At 37.4% G+C, this 17,753-nt stretch overlaps 1 protein-coding gene across 5 annotated transcripts in view; it reads left to right on the top strand.

Moving 5' to 3' along the window:
• The window catches only part of DPP10 (dipeptidyl peptidase like 10), a gene marked incomplete at both ends in the record, with an annotated part of 1,360,615 nt that overhangs the window by 1,050,380 nt on the left and 292,482 nt on the right, over positions 1-17,753 (top strand). For all 5 annotated transcript variants that reach the window (XM_080799574.1, XM_080799572.1, XM_080799571.1 and 2 more), the window contains one exon: positions 5,200-5,274. In XM_080799574.1, coding sequence (XP_080655700.1) covers positions 5,200-5,274 — 75 coding nt within the window. The remainder of the gene's footprint in view (positions 1-5,199; positions 5,275-17,753) is intronic.

Genomic DNA, 17,753 nt, shown 5'->3' with positions numbered 1-17,753 from the left:
TAGAGGAAGAAAGAATATCAAGCAGACTCTGCTCTGAGCACGAAGCCCTTTGCTGCGCTTGATCTTACGACTCTGAAAACATGACCTGAGCTGAAACCGAGAGTCAGGTGCTTAACCCACTGAGCTACCCAGGTGTCCCACCATTCCGTGCTCTAAATCTCATTGCATTGTCTTCTTTCCCTTCCTTTATCTTTATGACAATTATTATTTTTCCCCATATTAGCAAACTGGTAGTCCCCAGGCAGAAATTGGTGCCTGTAAATATATTTAAAAGTATTGGGCTGTAGTTAAAAATCAGAAGATTATAAATTAAAATCTTGATTTCTGGCTGATCTTGAAAAAAATATGGAATACTAGAATACTGTATCACTTTCCTATAAGATGATGCTTATCTGGAACTGAGGGACTACTGCCCCTTTTAGACAGTCTGACTATTCCATTTACCCTCTTTATACCCATATAGCCTAATTCTGCCACTCCATATCCAGTCCCTTTTGGCTTTTGGGTTTGAGACTCCTACCCTACCCTGGACCAGAGAGAAACAGTGCTTATCTTATCTTCTCCAATATGGGATGGAAACAATTCTAGTGAACTTGGTTTCTCAACCTTATAGCACTTTCAGTGTCTGCTGTGGTACTGGTCATATTGTGAATGTTCAATAAATGCATTTTGGTAGAACTGAATGAGACATACAAATGAGATACAACAAAATCTTTCCAAACTGCCCAGAAGAACGCATTTTTTTTTCTCAACTTGATCAACTGTCTTGTCTTCCTCATTTAATTGGTTTCATTAACCATGTGCATGATTATTTTTCTGTTCATCCTACCTCACTTGGCTTTAGTTGAATATTCCTGGATGGCAGAATTCATGCATTTTAATGTCCTTTGTGCCATGTCCAGTGTCAAAGAATGCTCTTGTAGGCATTATTGCTAAATAATACTAATAAACACGCATAGAAACTATTTCTGCATCCTTCTATTTCAATAGTAATTAAGTGACTGAATATGCGGGTAACATAATAGTGTTATTGGCAACACTAATTTGAAGTCCTATCAAGTTGAGTCTCAACCAGAACTATGCTAATGTCTGTAATTAGGGTCAATGTAGAGCAAGGGGTCTCCTGTGGCTGCAAGAAAGAATGAATCTCTGGGATGCAACAGATGATACCATTAAAGGCTGTGCTGAGGGGGATTTGCCTGAGACTTCTGGTGTCCCTTGACTAAGCTAGCTGCATGTACCATCAGCGAGTCCCTTTGCAGCATCAGTGATCTGCACACAGCTCTCTCAATTCAGAGAAGGTTCAGCAGCTTGGGCCCCTGAAAAGGTATTTGGAAAGTTTCCCAGTTTGTGTTCCACATAAGCTGGAGGCAGTATAGTGATAATTAATAAAGTGTCAGACTAGATAATTGTAGGAACTGTAAAAGATACTAAAATGTAGTGACCGGAGGCGCAGACACACCTGTGAATGTGTGAAGTTAATTTGTGTGAGGAACGTCACGTGAGAGTGGATGAGGACTAGGAAGGTGAGATGTTCTTTAAATAATTCAGATGGGGGAGCGCTCTTCCAAAACATAAAGAAAGGAGCTCTGCTGGTGGGATAATGCAGGGTTTATTAAAGGAGTTCGTGCTGTATTCTTTTGTTTTGTGTGCTCACCTTCTTGACCAATTTTTAAATTACAGTAAACCTCCCCTTACTGTGTTACAATACACCTCTTGGTAGTGTAATGTTGAGAGACATGAGACCTTATTTCTTCATCTTCACCCTAAATTTTGTGCATGACTAGGGGGCCTCCAGGTGACTCAGTTAAGCGTCTCCCTCTTGATATTGGGCTCAGGTCATCTTCTCAGGGCCCTGAGATTGAGCCCCGCATCTAGCTCCATGCTCAGCAGGGAGTCTGCTTGAAGATTCTCTCTTTCCTTCTCCCCCTGCCCCTCGCTGCCCCCATCCCTGCTTGCTCTCTCTCGCTCTCTCGCAAATAAAAATAAATAAATATTTTAATGTGGTTTTAATTTGAATCTCCCTAATGGCTAGTGATGACCAGTTAGAATGGCCAAAATTAGCAAGACAGGAAACAACATGTGCTGGAGAGGATGTGGAGAAAGGGGAACCCTCTTACACTGTTGGTGGGAATGCAAGTTGGTGCAGCCACTTTGGAGAACAGTGTGGAGATTCCTCAGGAAATTAAAAATAGAGCTTCCCTATGACCCTGCAATTGCACTAATGGGTATTTACCCCAAAGATACAGATGTAGTGAAAAGAAGGGCCATCTGTACCCCAATGTTTATAGCAGCAATGGCCACGGTCACCAAACTGGAAAGAACAAAGATGCCCTTCAACGGACGAATGGATAAGGAAGATGTGGTCCATATACACTATGGAGTATTACGCCTCCATCAGAAAGGACGAATACCCAACTTTTGTAGCAACATGGACGGGACTGGAAGAGATTATGCTGAGTGAAATAAGTCAAACAGAGAGAGTCAAGTATCATATGGTTTCACTTACTTGTGGAGCATAACAAATAACATGGAGGACATAGGGAGATGGAGAGGAGAAGGGAGTTGAGGGAAATTGGAAGGGGAGGTGAACCATGAGAGACTATGGACTCTGAAAAACAATCTGAGGGTTTTGAAGGGGCGGGGGGTGGGAGGTTGGGGGAACCAGGTGGTGGGTATTAGGGAGGGCACAGATTGCATGGAGCACTGGGTGTGGTGAAAAAACAATGAATACTGTTATGCTGAAAAGAAAGAAAACATTAAAAAAATTAAAAAAAAAACTCAAAAAGAAAAATAAATAAATATTTTTTAAAAATTCTGTGCAGACCAGTTTCCATCAGGTTTCTGTACACAGTAAGTTAATGACAGGAGAAGGAAGATAAGGATGAGGGTACCTATGTCAATACTAATCATGAGAGGTTGAGAACTACTGAGAACTACAAAATTATAAGCAATTTACAAAGCTGATGATAGATGAATGGTAGCTCTGTTGTCCTTGTTTGTTGTTATTTCCATTTTTATTGAAATAGATTAAAAGTGAAAACTAATGCCATTGAGATGCATTACTGCCAATGATTATTCTGACCTTCTCCTAAAGTGTCTTATACAAAGGCTGTATAAGATAGATGTATGTAGGCAAAACCTCCAAATCTTAGCATTGCCATAGAATAGTATTTTCTTCCAGACCACACCATTCTCTTGCCTTTCTGGTTTACAGATTAACTGTGTTCCAACACAATTTTATAACACCATGGGTATCCTACAAGTTGATTCAATTCTAACTCACCAGAATTAGTATAGACCCTCCAGGTTAAGGACTCGGTGACTGCCCCCGTTCGGACGCCACCTGCATGTCCCAAGTCTCCAACCTACCTGCATTTCAGTATAGCTTGGCTGTAAATTTGGTGGTTCCCGCAATCTTCCTTCAGGTTTGATATTTGTGAGAAAGATACAGAAAGTGCTATACTTATGAATACTGGTTTATTTTAGAGGCTACAGATGAAGAGCCAGATGAACTAACTGGTAAATAGGGCAAGTCCAAAAGGGTCCCAGCGTAGTCTCTGTCTCTGTGGAGTTGGGACGTGCCATCTGCCTGGTATGTTGATATGTTTACTAATAAGGAAGTACCTCCAAATTTCATCATTCACAGATTTTTTTAAAGAATTTATTTATTTGACAGAGAGAAGCACAGCGAGAGAGAGAACACAAGCAGAGGGAGTGGGAGAGGGAGAGGCAGGCTTCCCTCTGAGCAGGGAGCCCGACACCGGGCCCAGTCCTAGGACCCCAGGATCATGCCCTGAGCCGAAGGCAGATGCTTAACAACTGAGCCACCCAGGCACCCCCTATCATTCACAGATTTTTATGGAGGTCTCACTACTTAGGCATGATGGGCCACGTCATTGGTCATGTGATTGAATTCCCTCTCCCATCCCTCCATCCGCCCTGACCTCTAGTTCGCACAGAAAGTTCTAATTCTTTAATCAGATGATTGGTTCCTTTGGTGGGCAGCCCCCTCTCCAGAAGCTGTCTAACCACCCTCCCCCCACCTCTACTCCTTGAGACATCTCACTGGCATAAACCAAGTATGGTCAGAGGGAGCTAATTATTAATTAATTAATTAATAATGAATGACACTCCTATCACTCAAAATTCCAAGCATTTTAGGAGTTTTATGCAAGGAATCAGAGAAAAAGACTAAATATATTTTTTATTATACCACACAAGCTTCTTTCTCAAATATTAATTAGTCTGAGTTTCTTGTTTTTTTCCATTGTGTTTTGGGGGTTTCTAAGTATAAAAACCCTTACTTCACCCTTTTTCATTTTTTGCAGTCAACAGACTTGTAGAAATTGGCCTGGCATAAGGTGTATGAAATTATTTATTTCTCTGCCAAACCCATACAAACTAGTTTGCCTATAATGCATATACAGTCCATTTTGTCTTTGTATTTTGTAGACTTCTGATGCATTAAGTCAACTTGTTTGACCTCTCTTTAGATCTGAAATTAAATGTAATCTTTATTTCAGATGAAATTATTTCTCCACTCTCAATGCATTTCTCCTTCACTTTATTTTCAATTCTTTCTGACATCTGGTCTATTCAATGATAGAATTATAGGATCAAAATCAAGCAGGTACAACAGTGTAGTTATAATCAAGTATAATCAGTTATTTGTGTTTTAATTAAGTTTATTGTGGGAGTATCCTCTAAAGAGATTCTGTCTTTACTATAAGTATCTTCTTTTAAATACAAGTATGCAAACTATAAGAAAACAAAAGTGCAAAGAGAAAAAATCATGACACCACAGCATGTTACTGTTTCTTTTTTTAATTTAATTCAACATGCAAATATGAAAGTATTTTGCTTATGAAGTTGTGATTTTTTGCCTTATTTATTATAATGAAAATACTAACATAGTCTTTAAATGATAACATGTAAAAAAGATATGTTAGCAAATTTTCTTCTTAATGAAATGTCTAACATAGCCTCTAAGTTTTTATATCCATTTGAATAATCATACATAAATATATAGATGTATATGCATATTTATAATAGGAATGAAAATGCCTACACCACTCACTGTGTTGTGATGTGAAGTGAGATCTTTTTAATTATCTACCTACCCAAATTCATATTAATGTCTCTGATATTAAGCTTTTCACTGCTTTCATAACTTTTTTTTTTTTTTTTAATGTCTAGGTAACCTTCAAAGCATCAAAACATTCAGTTTCACCAGATTTGAAATACGTTCTTCTGGCCTATGATGTCAAACAGGTAAAGTAGTGATCTTCTTTGAAAAAACTTTTCTTTGTGATGCATTCAGGTAACAAGTCATAGTTTTACTTGGTCTTCTACTCACCTAGAAAAGAGTTGGCATATCCAATAGCTGCAGGGGGATACTGAAAACCAATATTGCATGAGGTTTGGAGAAAGTGTCCTCTCTTCCCCACCAGGCCATCAAATGCCTGGCACACTCTGCTAGGTGTGTGTGCCAGTCCTCGTCTCTTTCCTTCCGAGGTGGGTGTGGCAGGTGCAACTCTAACAAATGGAGGCAAATCCAACAAATGGAGGCTTTGCCATTTTCAGTACAGCCTCATTATAACGTAAGTGTGGGAGTTTCCTGATGGCTCTGCCCTGATCTGCAGTGTGTATAATGGGAAAGGACTGGTGAAAACATTGATTCACGTTATGGACAGTGGATTCTTTGGTGGTATTTGAGCATAAGCCTTGTGATTATAGAAAATTCTGAAATTGGGTCAAACCAAGGAATCAGTTCTGAACAAACAAAATGTTCTAATTGCAATTAGCATTTCATTACTCTGTGTCAGCTCTACAGCACACAATTAGAGCAATATGTATGGTTGTTGAGTGTTTTGTATTTAGATATAATTTGCACTGTTAAGAAGCAAAGTAAATGTTGAAAGGCAATTCAGCAGATGAGTTTCTGTAGAAAATAAATGATTGGAAATCATTCAAGAAATTTTTATGTGCTCCAAGACAATAAAAATTTATAGACTTAAGGCAGGAGGCCTTGTAGAATGCATTGAAAGGCTTTGAGCACATGAAATTTCACAGTTCAGAGGACCTTCTATGTAATGACTTTAGTCTTTGGTCTTTTAGAGTACACATGTGCTATACTTTAGACATATTTATATATTTTTATTTAAAATAATGTACCCTGCAAAAAACAGGGAGATTGTAATGGAAGACATCTTTCCCTATTATAAATCTCAGTGTTTTTACTTTAATCTTGCTCTGTAATATCTCTATTCATTGAGATTCTGAAAAGTACATGTAATAGCAAGAGAAAACACTTGTTTTATAAGCAAAATATTACAATTTCCCAATTTTTAAATAGTATTTGTCTAAAGATTTTTAACTTACTGTAAATTTATATTAAACTGATAACTTAAGAAAAATCATACTTCAGTAGACACAATAATCAAGACTATGTGGAATGAACAAAGGGATAGACATAGAGATCAATGCAACAGAGTAGAGAACTAAGAAACAGACCCATACAAATATGTCTAACTGATATTTGGCAAAAGTGTAAAAGTAATTCAGTGAAAGAAAAAATACACTTATGTAAGTCCTGCACTATATAAAATCTCAAAATGGTTTATGGGTTTAAATGCAAAATGTAAATTTATAAAACTTTTAGAAAAATCAAAACAGAGCAGAAAATCAGTGTTATGTAGGAGTAGGAAAAGATTTCTCAAACTATACATCAAAATCACAGTACAGACAAGGAAAAACTATTGGCCTATAAAAGACCTTGCTCTGAGGATGAAAATCTAGCCTACGTCTGGAGGAAGATATTTGCTGTTCCCATATTCAGTGAAGGACTGATATCTAGACTATATAGAAAAACTCTCAAAATTCAAGTTGCAAAAATCAAAACAGCTATTCAATCAGAAAATGGGCAAAGACATGAGACATTTCATTGAAGAGGACATACAGATCACAAATGAAGCACATGAAGATGTGTTCACATCATTAGCCATTAAGTAAATACAAATTGAAACAACAGTGGAATATCACCACATACCTATCAAAATGGCCAAAGGAAAAAAAAATAGTGTCTACACCAAACCAGAGCAAGCACCAGGAAGCTGGGTCATTCATATGTCCATGTTGGGCATGTTTAATGGTTCTGCTACTCTGGGATATGATGTATAAAATTAGGGAGACTGGATATTTCAACAAAATGCATCACGTTTATCAAAAAGTACAGTGAACACCAGAACCCACATATCTATGGACCAATCTTAATATTCTGTCTCTTATTTTTGCTTCACTTCAGGAAAAATACGTATATTCTATGACACATCAAGCTCTGGAAGTGAGAGGAAGCTGTTACTTCAATAAGTAAAAAATAATCAAACTAAATTTCACAACCTTAGACTACTTCGTTCATTTTTTTTGTTTTGTTTTGATTTGTTTTATTTATTCCTCGTGTATTAGGAGCAAACTACCAAGCTAGACATAATGCACGGGGTGTGTGTGTGGAGGGGGGCATGGGTGTGCACACATGCATGCATATCTACTTCAAGAAGCATACAGTCAGAGGCAAGATGGTACAAACATATATCCACTATACACAGCATTGTGTGAGGTGTTACAGGAGTGCTAATATTAAAGAGTAGAGAATATGTCCATTCAAGATAATCATGCCTGGAAAGGAAGCATAGGGTGAGATATGAAGAGCAAACAGGGAAAGACAAATAGAAAAGCTTTCCAGATGGGCCCATAACACAGGACTTCATGGAAGGAGCATTAAGTCCCTGAGGGATCACACTTAGTTCAGACTATCTAGCTCACTGGTAAACAAACAAACAAACAAACCTATATACCTAGTGGAGACCCCAAATTATAGAAGTTGAATTCCATTTTGTTCTTCACAGTTTGTACTGAGAGCCCTTTGGGATCTGATGGTTTTAGAGTAGTCAAATGCCATTTTTACTGTGTGTCTGACTGTATGTGTTTGTGTGTGTGTGTGCATAACCCCCATTAACAAAGATGGAAAAAAAAACTCATACAAAATCCAACCACCTAAACATAAAATTATTTTGGTGTGTTTTATTCCTTTTATTCCTTTGATATGTAAAAGTAGGTAAACAGAAATTATCGTACATTAAGCATTATTTTAGGCAGGCATTATTATCCTGATTTCTGAGAGAAGTTAATCTCAGAAAAGCTGAAAGATGCAGGATTTGATGATTAAGAAATTTATCTAAGATCTTTCCGTTAGGAAGTGATAGCCACACACTTACAAATTGGCTTATATAATATTTTGTCTTTATTTTCATTATAAGGCAGATGAGCTGAACCAGAAAAACAGAATCAAAGGCTAGATTCCAATGACTTACAGATTCTCCCTATTGTTGGTTGTCTTAGTTATCTTCATGTTTTAAAATATTTTGCAAATATTTTTAGTGTATTCCCTTTTTCCTGAATTTAATATTTCTATAGGATGCATTGACATAAATGGAATTTCTGCATGGAACTATATAATGTTGTTTAACTGAACTGAAATTCACAATAGTTAGCACAAAATAAGCTTCCTTAAAGTGTATAATTCAGTGACATTTAGTACATTCACAATGCTGTGCAGCTACCACCTCTGGTTAGTTGTAAAGCATTTTTATCAACAAAACAGATAACTCAATACCCATTTATCAGTCAGTCACCAATCTCCTAGCCTACCATACCTTTCAATAACTACCAATCTGATCTCTATCTCTATGGGTTTACGCATTTGGATATGTAAATGGAATCCTATGACATGTGACATTTTACTGGCGTTTTTCCGCTTACCGTAGTGTTTTGAGGTTTATCCACATTGTAGTATGTGCCAGCACTTCGTTCATTTTTTATGGTTAAATAATATTCCTCTGTATGAATGTATCACAGTTTGTTCACTTATCTTTTGAGGAATATTCGCTTTATCCCCAACTTTTGGCTATTCCGAATAGTGAGGCTGTGAACATTTGTACACAAGAATTTCCTGAGTACCTGTTTTCAATTTTTGGAGTATATTTTGAAGTGTGTAATTGCTGAGTAATTGACTAATTCTGTGTTTAACTTTTTGAGGAACCACCCAACTGCTTTCCAAAGTGGCTGCCCCATTTTATATTCCCACCAACAATGGATCTGATTTCTCTGTATTCTCACTAAAAGTTATTATTTTCCATTTTTCTTTTTATGAGCTATTCTAGTGTGTATAAATTGGTATCTCATTGTGGTTTTGGTGTATACCTCCCTAATGACTAATGATTTTGAACATACTTTCATGTGCTTCCTGGTCGTTTATATTTCTTCTTTGGAGGAATGACTACTGAATTCCTTTGCCTATTTCTTTTTTTTCTTTCTGTAGTTGTGTTTAAGAGTTTTTGGTATATTCTGAACAGTAGACTCATATAGTACTTGAAAATATTTTCTCCCACTCAGTGGATTGTCTTTTCACTTTCTTGATAATGTCCTTTGATGCATAAATTTGAAAAATTCTGCTTAGGTGTAATTAATATATGCACATGCTTTTGGTGTCATAGTTAGGGATCCATTTGCAAATTCAAGGTCATAAAATTTTACCCCAGTGACTCTTTTCTAAAAGTGTTATACTTCTAGTTCTTATATTTAGGTTATTGATTAATTTTGAATTAATTTTTATAGAGTTTGAGATAGTCCAATTATAACAAAATATATAGGCTCATGCTGTATACTGAAACACTTCTTCCAAAATGTTTGTGTTGGTTTATAACTTTTGTTAGGCACTGTATGGTCTGTTATATTACCATCTTTACCAACTTAACACTGTGTTTTAAAGAAAAAAATAATTATTAACTTGGTAATCTACTATCTACTAATCAAATACATGCACACATTCTATCTCACACACACCCTTCCCCCCCCCGTCAGTATTAGTTTTATATTACTATGCAGTAAACTGCCCCAAACTTAGTGACTTTTAAAAAAACATTTATTGTGCTCAGTTTCTGTGTAATGGAATTTGGATTTGGCATGGCTAGGTGGTTCTGGCTCAGGATTTCTCATGAAGTTGCAGTCAGCTGTCGGCTGGGCTGCAGCCATCTGTCTGCCTAACTGAAGTTGAAGAATATACTTCCAGGGCGCCTGGGTGGCTCAGTGGGTTAAAGCCTCTGCCTTCGGCTCGGGTCGTGATCCGAGGGTCCTGGGATCGAGCCCTACATCGGGCTCTCTGCTCCGTGGAGAGCCTGCTTTCTCCTCTCTCTCTGCCTGCCTCTCTGCCTACTTGTGATCTCTGTCTGTCAAATAAATAAATAAAACCTTAAAAAAATAAAAAAAATAAAAAAAAAGAATATACTTCCAAAGCCCATCACTCACATGGATGGCAAATTGGTGATAACTGTTGGCATGAGGCTTCAGGTTTGTCCCGTGATCTTTCTGAAATGCTGCTTGAGGGTCCTCATAACATGGTACCTGGATTTCCCCAGATTGAGTAATATAAAACATAAAGGGAGAAACTTAAATGCCTCATATGATCCTTCCTTAGAAGTTACCTGTTAGGTGCACCTGGGTGGGTCTGTCAGTTAACTGACTTGATTTCTGCTCAGGTCATGATCTCGTCAGGCTCTGTGCTGGGCATGAAGCCTGCTTAAGATTCTCTCTCTCCCTCTCCCTCTGCCACTCCATGGCCCCTCCTTGCACTTGCTGTCTTAAAAAAATAAATAAATAAATAAAAGTTATCTGTTACTTTCATGAACTATTTTTTTAATTCAATTTATATATATATTATATATGTAATATATATTATATATATATTTTTAAATATTTTGTTTATTTATTCGACAGAGAAAGATCAAAAGTAGGCAGAGAGGCAGGCAGAGAGAGAGAGAGAGAGAGAGAAGCAGGCTCCCCGCTGAGCAAAGAGCCTGATGCGGGGCTCAATTCCAGGACCCTGAGATCATGACCTGAGCCGAAGGCAGCAGCTTAACCCACTGAGCCACCTAGGTGCCCCTCAATTTATATTTTTAAAGATTTATTTATTTACTTGAGCGGGGAGGGGCAGAGGGAGAGGGAGAGAGAGAATCTTAAGCAGAGTCTGCACTAAGCGTGAAGCTCTTTATTGTCTCTCAATCCTCTGTGCTTGTCCGAGCAGACTGTTGTATTTTCAGACGTTCTCAGTAGTTGAGGATGTGCCAATACCTGTCTGTGTCCCAAAAAAGAGCATCTCAGCAACTAGAGTTAGGCTGAGTGGAAGATAGGTAGACCTCAGACAGCAGCTCTTTTGAATATGCAAATATATACAGTTCTGTGGTGGCCCTGCAAGTTTGAGAGCCAGATGTTCTGAAGGTGTAGTTTTTCTTTATTATTATTATTATTATTTATTCTTTTTGGTCATGTAGGTCAACTCTAATTCAGTGTGGGAGGAAACTACTAAGAAGACTAAGAAGTGAGAATTTGGAGGGACCATCTTAGTGGCTGGCTTACTTATTAGTCCCTTATTTTCTTATTTTACATGCAAAGTATACTTATTCTCTCTGAGGCCCCCCATATTTTCATCCATTGCAGCCCAGCATTTTTATTAAGCAGATCTAGACCTTGAGATGTCTCCTCAAGCGTCGCTCCTTGGCTATAGTTCTTTGGGTGTATTTTTATATATTAATATATTAATTTTTTTGAGATTTTATTTATTTATTTGAGAGAGAATGAGAGAGAGAGAGAGAGTGTGTACAAGACAGGGAAGGGTCAGAGGGAGAGGCAGATTCCCTGCTGAGCAGGGAGCCCAATGAAGGACTCCATCCTGGGACTCCGGGATCATGACCTGAGCCAAAGGCAGTCACTTAACCAACTGAGCCACCCAGGCACCCCCAGAATTAAATATATGTTAAATATATTCACTTACACATCCTCATAAATATAAAAATACATATATATGTATTTCCTAGGTATATATTTCTTATGTATTTGAATACTGGTTTGATTAACATTCCCAGCACATATTTTCAGATTTATTGGTTTTATTGTGAATAATGTAGTTATATATACCATTCCTTTATCTTTTGTTGTCTTTGTATATTTTTAAAAACATACATTTGTGTAATTCGATTATTAGTTTCATTATCTTTTTTAAATCATAACAGCAATTTTTTATATTTAATTATTTTCTTAAGAGAAAGTTTGAATTTTGTGATAAAATTCATGTTTTACTTAGCTGTGCTTTCTTTTGTCTCTAGGCTTAGAAACATGTCCACCAATATGGAAAAATATCATTGTGCTTTTCCCCTTTTTTGTAGGTTTTTATCCATATATATTTATTCCATTTTATTTTCAACTGTATATGGTGGTGATTAAAACCAGTCTTCCTAACAGATCATAATAATGGGAAATATGTATCTTTTATATAAGTGAACATAGTAATGGTCACCTGGGAAGACCACAAAGGAATATTTTTGATGTATTATTAGAGGGTCACACAGCACATTTGAAAGATGTAACCTGACTCATGGTACCACATGTGTCTTCAGCCTCTGCTTCCCCCTTGCTATGATGCAGAGAAAGAAAATATAAATACTTCTCAAACTTACTATCTTGAGTAACTGATATAAAAGTAAAGTCATGTGATAGTAATTCTGTCTTAAAGATTCTGTGAGACAGCTACTATAAAGGATCTAGTACTATTTTTTGTAATTTCTTTTTGGTGTTCCAGAATTCATTGTTTGTGCACCACACCCAGTGCTCCATGCAATACATGCCCTCCTTAATACCCACCACCAGGCTCACCCAACCCCCTACCCCACTCCCTTCCAAAACCCTCAGTTTGTTTCTCAGAGTCCACAGTCTCTCATTGTCTCCTCCTCCGATTTCCCCCAATTCACTTCTCCTCTCCATCTCCCAATGTCCTCCATGTTATTCCTTATGCTCCACAAGTAAGTGAAACCATATGATACTTGACTCTCTCTGCTTGACTTATTTCACTCAGCATAATCTCCTCCAGTCCTGTCCATGTTGATACAGAAGTTGGGTATTCATCCTTTCTGATGGAGGCATAATACTCCATAGTATTTTTTGTTTTTGTTTTTTTGGTGTCAGGGTAGCTTGCTCAAGAGTGCTGATTTCGCCTTTTCTCCCTGGCAGTGTCCTTAATCTGAGTCAAATGTCAATTTAGCATAGGACAAATTTAGAAGGGTTTTTTGTTGTTGTTGTTGTTGTTGTTTTTAATAGGTGAATAGCTGAATTCTTCTGTGTGTTACCTATGGACTTCTGCTATTGAAACATGATTCTGTAGGTTACCCAATGTTGAAATGCTTTATTCAAAGCTTGACTTGATACAGTTTTTCTGTCTGAAGTATGAAGAGTATGATTCTTTTTTTCTTTGCTTTTTCCTGTTAACTATACTTCAATGATCTGCAGCTGTAGTGTCCAAAATCATAAAGTAAGTATGATTATTAACATAGGTTTATAGATAGTTTTTGAAAATTCTGTATCAGGATCTTTGTTATAAATAAGCAGTGTAAAATATGAACTAGCAATTTTTAGCACTTTGCAGAGAACCTTCCCAAAATATTAATTTTTGTATTAATATCAATTTTTATTAAACTTGAGCTCAGTCTTTTCTCTTGACTATTAAGTCTAATATGGTAATATAAAGACATTTCCTCCATGTATATTGGTTTACTCTGTACTATCAAAAGTTAATTTCAGCAAGGTGAGAAGTTGCTTTTCTGTTTCTGGTCAAATTGATGTTTCTCATTGTTTGGGCTTATAGTGTGTGTGTTTTTTTTTCTTTTAAATAAAAGATTATTTATTTATTTATTTGAGAGAGAGGGAGAGAGAGCACAAGCAGGGGGAATGGTAGAGGGAGAGGAAGAAGTAGGTTCCCTGCTGAAGAGGGAGCCGGACGTGGGGCTCTATCCCAAGACCCCAGGATCATGACCTGAGTTGAAGGAAGACACTTAACCAACTGAGCCATCCAGGTGCCCTGAGCCCATAGCTTGGTTCTTTGCTCATTCTTCTGTTCTTCGTCTTCTTCTTTTTTTTTTTTTTAAGATTTTATTTATTTATTTGACAGGCAGAGATCACAAGTAGGCAGAGAGGCGGGCAGAGAGAGAGAGGAAGGGAAGCAGGCTCCCTGCTGAGCAGAGAGCCCGATGCGGGGCTCGATCCCAGGACCCTGGGATCATGACCTGAGCCGAAAGCAGAGGCTTTAACCCACTGAGCCACCCAGGTGCCCCTCATTCTTCTGTTCTACAGAATTTCAGAATGTTTTATGCTTGTAGTAGGAATTTATAGACACATAAAGATGAATGCTTTCTGACCCTTAAGAATCTTACAGTGTGGTAAAGGCTCTAAAAGAAACATTTCACTAACTGTGTATTATAAGGGGGCTAAAGATAATAAACAATGAATCTTGGAACATTAAAAATAAAATTTAATAAAAAAGAATTGTTAAAATTCAATAAAAGCTATTCTCTTTTAATAAAAAAAAAAAAAGATAAGTTTGGGGATAAAGGAAGAAAGTGCCTTTATGATTGGAAGTGAAGATGAGATCCCCACCAGGAGATAGATTATAGAGTACAATATGTTAATCTTCATGTATTGAATTAACATGTTGTACTCTGTAAGTTTGCACAATATTAGATGTCAAATATATATAAAAAAATAGTAAAGTTTCCTATAATGGAGGGATGATGAACTTACATCATCTGTTGTTTGTGAGTATACCAGGCCCCTAGCATCTTTTCAATCACTCTTATTCTTTTTTGGCAGTTTTCCAAACTCAGGATGAACTGATCTTTTTAAAAAGAAAATGTCATTGAAGTGCCTGGGTGGTTCAGTCAGTCAAGCATCCAACTTTTGGTTTTTGCTTAGGTCATGATCTCAGGGTCGTGGGATTGAGCCCTGTATCAGGCTTGTGCTGGGCATGTAGCCTGCTCGAGAGTCTCTCTCTCTCTCCTTCTGCCCCTCCTGGCCACTCCCTCTGTAAAAAAATCTTCCTGTCATTCTTCTTAAAATTGTCCCCCGGCTGCTTTGGGATAAAGACTAGAAGTCATTAAACAGCCTACAAGACCCTATTTGCCTTTCCAACCTCACCTCTCACAACTTACCCCTTGCTTTCAGCACTTCCAGGATTTCCTACCATACCTCAGAACACTGTATTCCTTCCATCATCTACCCGGAATAAACTCCTACCCCATGTTCTCTCCCTCATATTAGTAATTTTTACTTATTCTTTAGATCACAGCTCAGCCATACTTTTTCATCATCAGAGCTGTTCTAGACTTCTCTAACTTGGTCAGATTCCCTTATTATAAGATTCATGGTATGCTACCTCCCCTTTGTGGAGTTTATCACAGCTGTAATTGTGTTTAACACAGTGCCTGGCACAGTGTTGCTGAAAAAATAATTTAAAATTTAATGTATAAATTAATGAACCAGAATCTCTAGCAAATGTTTCCTTAAAGTGCCAAGTGAAAGTAAGTGGCCCGTCTCTGTGCTTTCATGGCATCTGGACGGTACTTCATCTTCATATTTCTGTCATTGTATTGAACATATTCTTTTATGAGTGCACCTCCTTCACTAAACTATAAGACCCTTAAAGTTAAGAATTTCTCTTCACTTATTTTTTTTTTTAAAGATTTATTTATTTATTTATTTGACACGGAGAGGGGGAGAGAGAGAGAGAGAAAAAGATCACAAGTAGGCAGAGAGGCAGGCAGAGAGAGGGGGAAGCAGGCTCCCTGCTGAGCAGAGAGCCCGATGCGGGGCTTGATCCCAGGACCCTGGGATCATGACCTGAGCCGAAGGCAGAGGCTTTAACCCACTGAGCCACCCAGGCACCCCTCTCTTCACTTATTTTAATGCCCTCAGAATTTTCTGCAGTAAATGGCTCATAGAAAACAGTCAATGTTTGTAGAACTAAAACAATTATTCTCAGTCTTGGCTACACATCAAAATCACTTGGAGAATTTATTTTATTTTATTTTATTTCATTTCATTTTATTTCAATTAATTAATTAGTTAATTTTGAGAGAAAGAGAGTGAGCTCAGGATGGGGAGGAGCAAAGGGAGAGGGAGAGAGAGAATCTTAAGCAGGCTCCATACATAACACAGAGACCAGTGTAGGGCTTGACATGGGGCTTATTGTGGAGTTTGATCTCATAACCCTTAGCTCATGATCTGAGCTGAAATGCAGAGTTGGATGCTCAACTCCCTGAGCCACCCAAGTGGCCCCCCCACCGAGACACCCTTATCCCTTATAATTTTTCTTTATAGTAGTTGCTGTTATTCTTATTTTATTGGTGGAAATAGAGAAACAAAGGAGTTCCCCAGGCTTGTGTAATGTATGATTCAAGATTGAATCTTTCTTTCTTTCTTTCTTTTTTCTTTCTTTTTTTTTTTTTTTTTTTTGAATAATATTTCTTAATAATGGTCCTGACATAAGGGAACAAGTAGCCATTCAAATTCTTGGGCCCTGTGAAGACCCAATTGAAAAAGAAAGTTTGAGGTTGGTCCCATAATCTGTGGTTTAATAAGCCATTTAGGTAATTCTGATGGGTGCTCAAGATTGAGAACGTCTGTTGAGAAGAACTGATTAAATAAAAAACAAAACAAAAAACAAAAAACTTTATTTATTTGAAAGAGAGGGGGCAGGGAAGGCAGAGGGAGAAAGAGAATCCTCAGACAGACTCTGTGCTGAGCACAGAGCCCCTTGCAAGGCTCCATCTCAGGACCTGAGAACATGACCTGAACCAAAGCCAAGAGTTGGACACTTAGCCAACTGAGTCACCCAGGGAGAAACTGATTCCTTAAAATCCAAGAGCTCTATCTAAGAAAAGATCTAAGAAGCCACAAATTAGCCATGTAGATGAGAGTGATGTAGAAAAAAATACTATTTAAGAAAGATGATCTACCATTTATAATATTTCAAAATAATTTGATCACGGATTTGATGTCCACCTGTTCCTTTCTGACCTTGGACACCACTTTGACTCATTTTCCCTTCAAGACTGTTGCTTAATCTGCAATGTTGTAATTATATGTGGCTTAGTGAGGATACATGGAATTTGGAGCAACATATGTAAGATTGTATTTAAGCTATTCATACTTAAAGTTTTTGTTGAAGTGTAACATGCTCACAAGGACATACTCATATTATGAGGATGAATTTTTCAAACTAAACATGTCTTTATAATAATCATCCAGGTCAAGAAGCAAAACATTACTGTGCTCCTTTGCAGGCACTGCCTACCACAAGGGAGACCACTGTTCATGCTTTTAACAGCTTAGATCTGTTTTTGTACTTTATTTTATATAAAGTCATACATTTTCTGCTCTGGTGTATGTTGTCTTTTGCTCAACGAATTTGTAAAACATACCTACATTGTTCAGTAATTAGATAGTACCTTGTTCGTTTTCCCTACTATATAGTATTCCACTGCATATATCATAGTTTACTGCTGGTTAGAAGGTAAATCTGTCTATCTATCTATCTATCTGTCTGTCTATGTGTGTGTATAATGGATATTGTACTGGATCATTTCTCTGATCACTCATTTTCTTATCTATTTCTTATCTATTACCCTGTTTCTTCTTTGACAACTAGTTAAAAAGAGATTAAAGTAGAGGGATCACATTTTTTTTTGACTACTCAAATGGTGTGTATTATATGAGAAGTGTTTATATTATTTTGAACATCCCTGCATTCTTGCTCTCTTTTTTACAGATGTAGGAGACTTGGAGATCTAACTAACTAACTTAAGGGCCCTACG

Source organism: Martes martes, assembly GCF_963455335.1.
Source record: "Martes martes genome assembly, chromosome: 3".
Taxonomy (NCBI): domain Eukaryota; kingdom Metazoa; phylum Chordata; class Mammalia; order Carnivora; family Mustelidae; genus Martes; species Martes martes.
The sequence above is the reverse complement of the archived record's forward strand: the minus strand, read 5'-3'. Positions and strand labels throughout refer to the sequence as shown.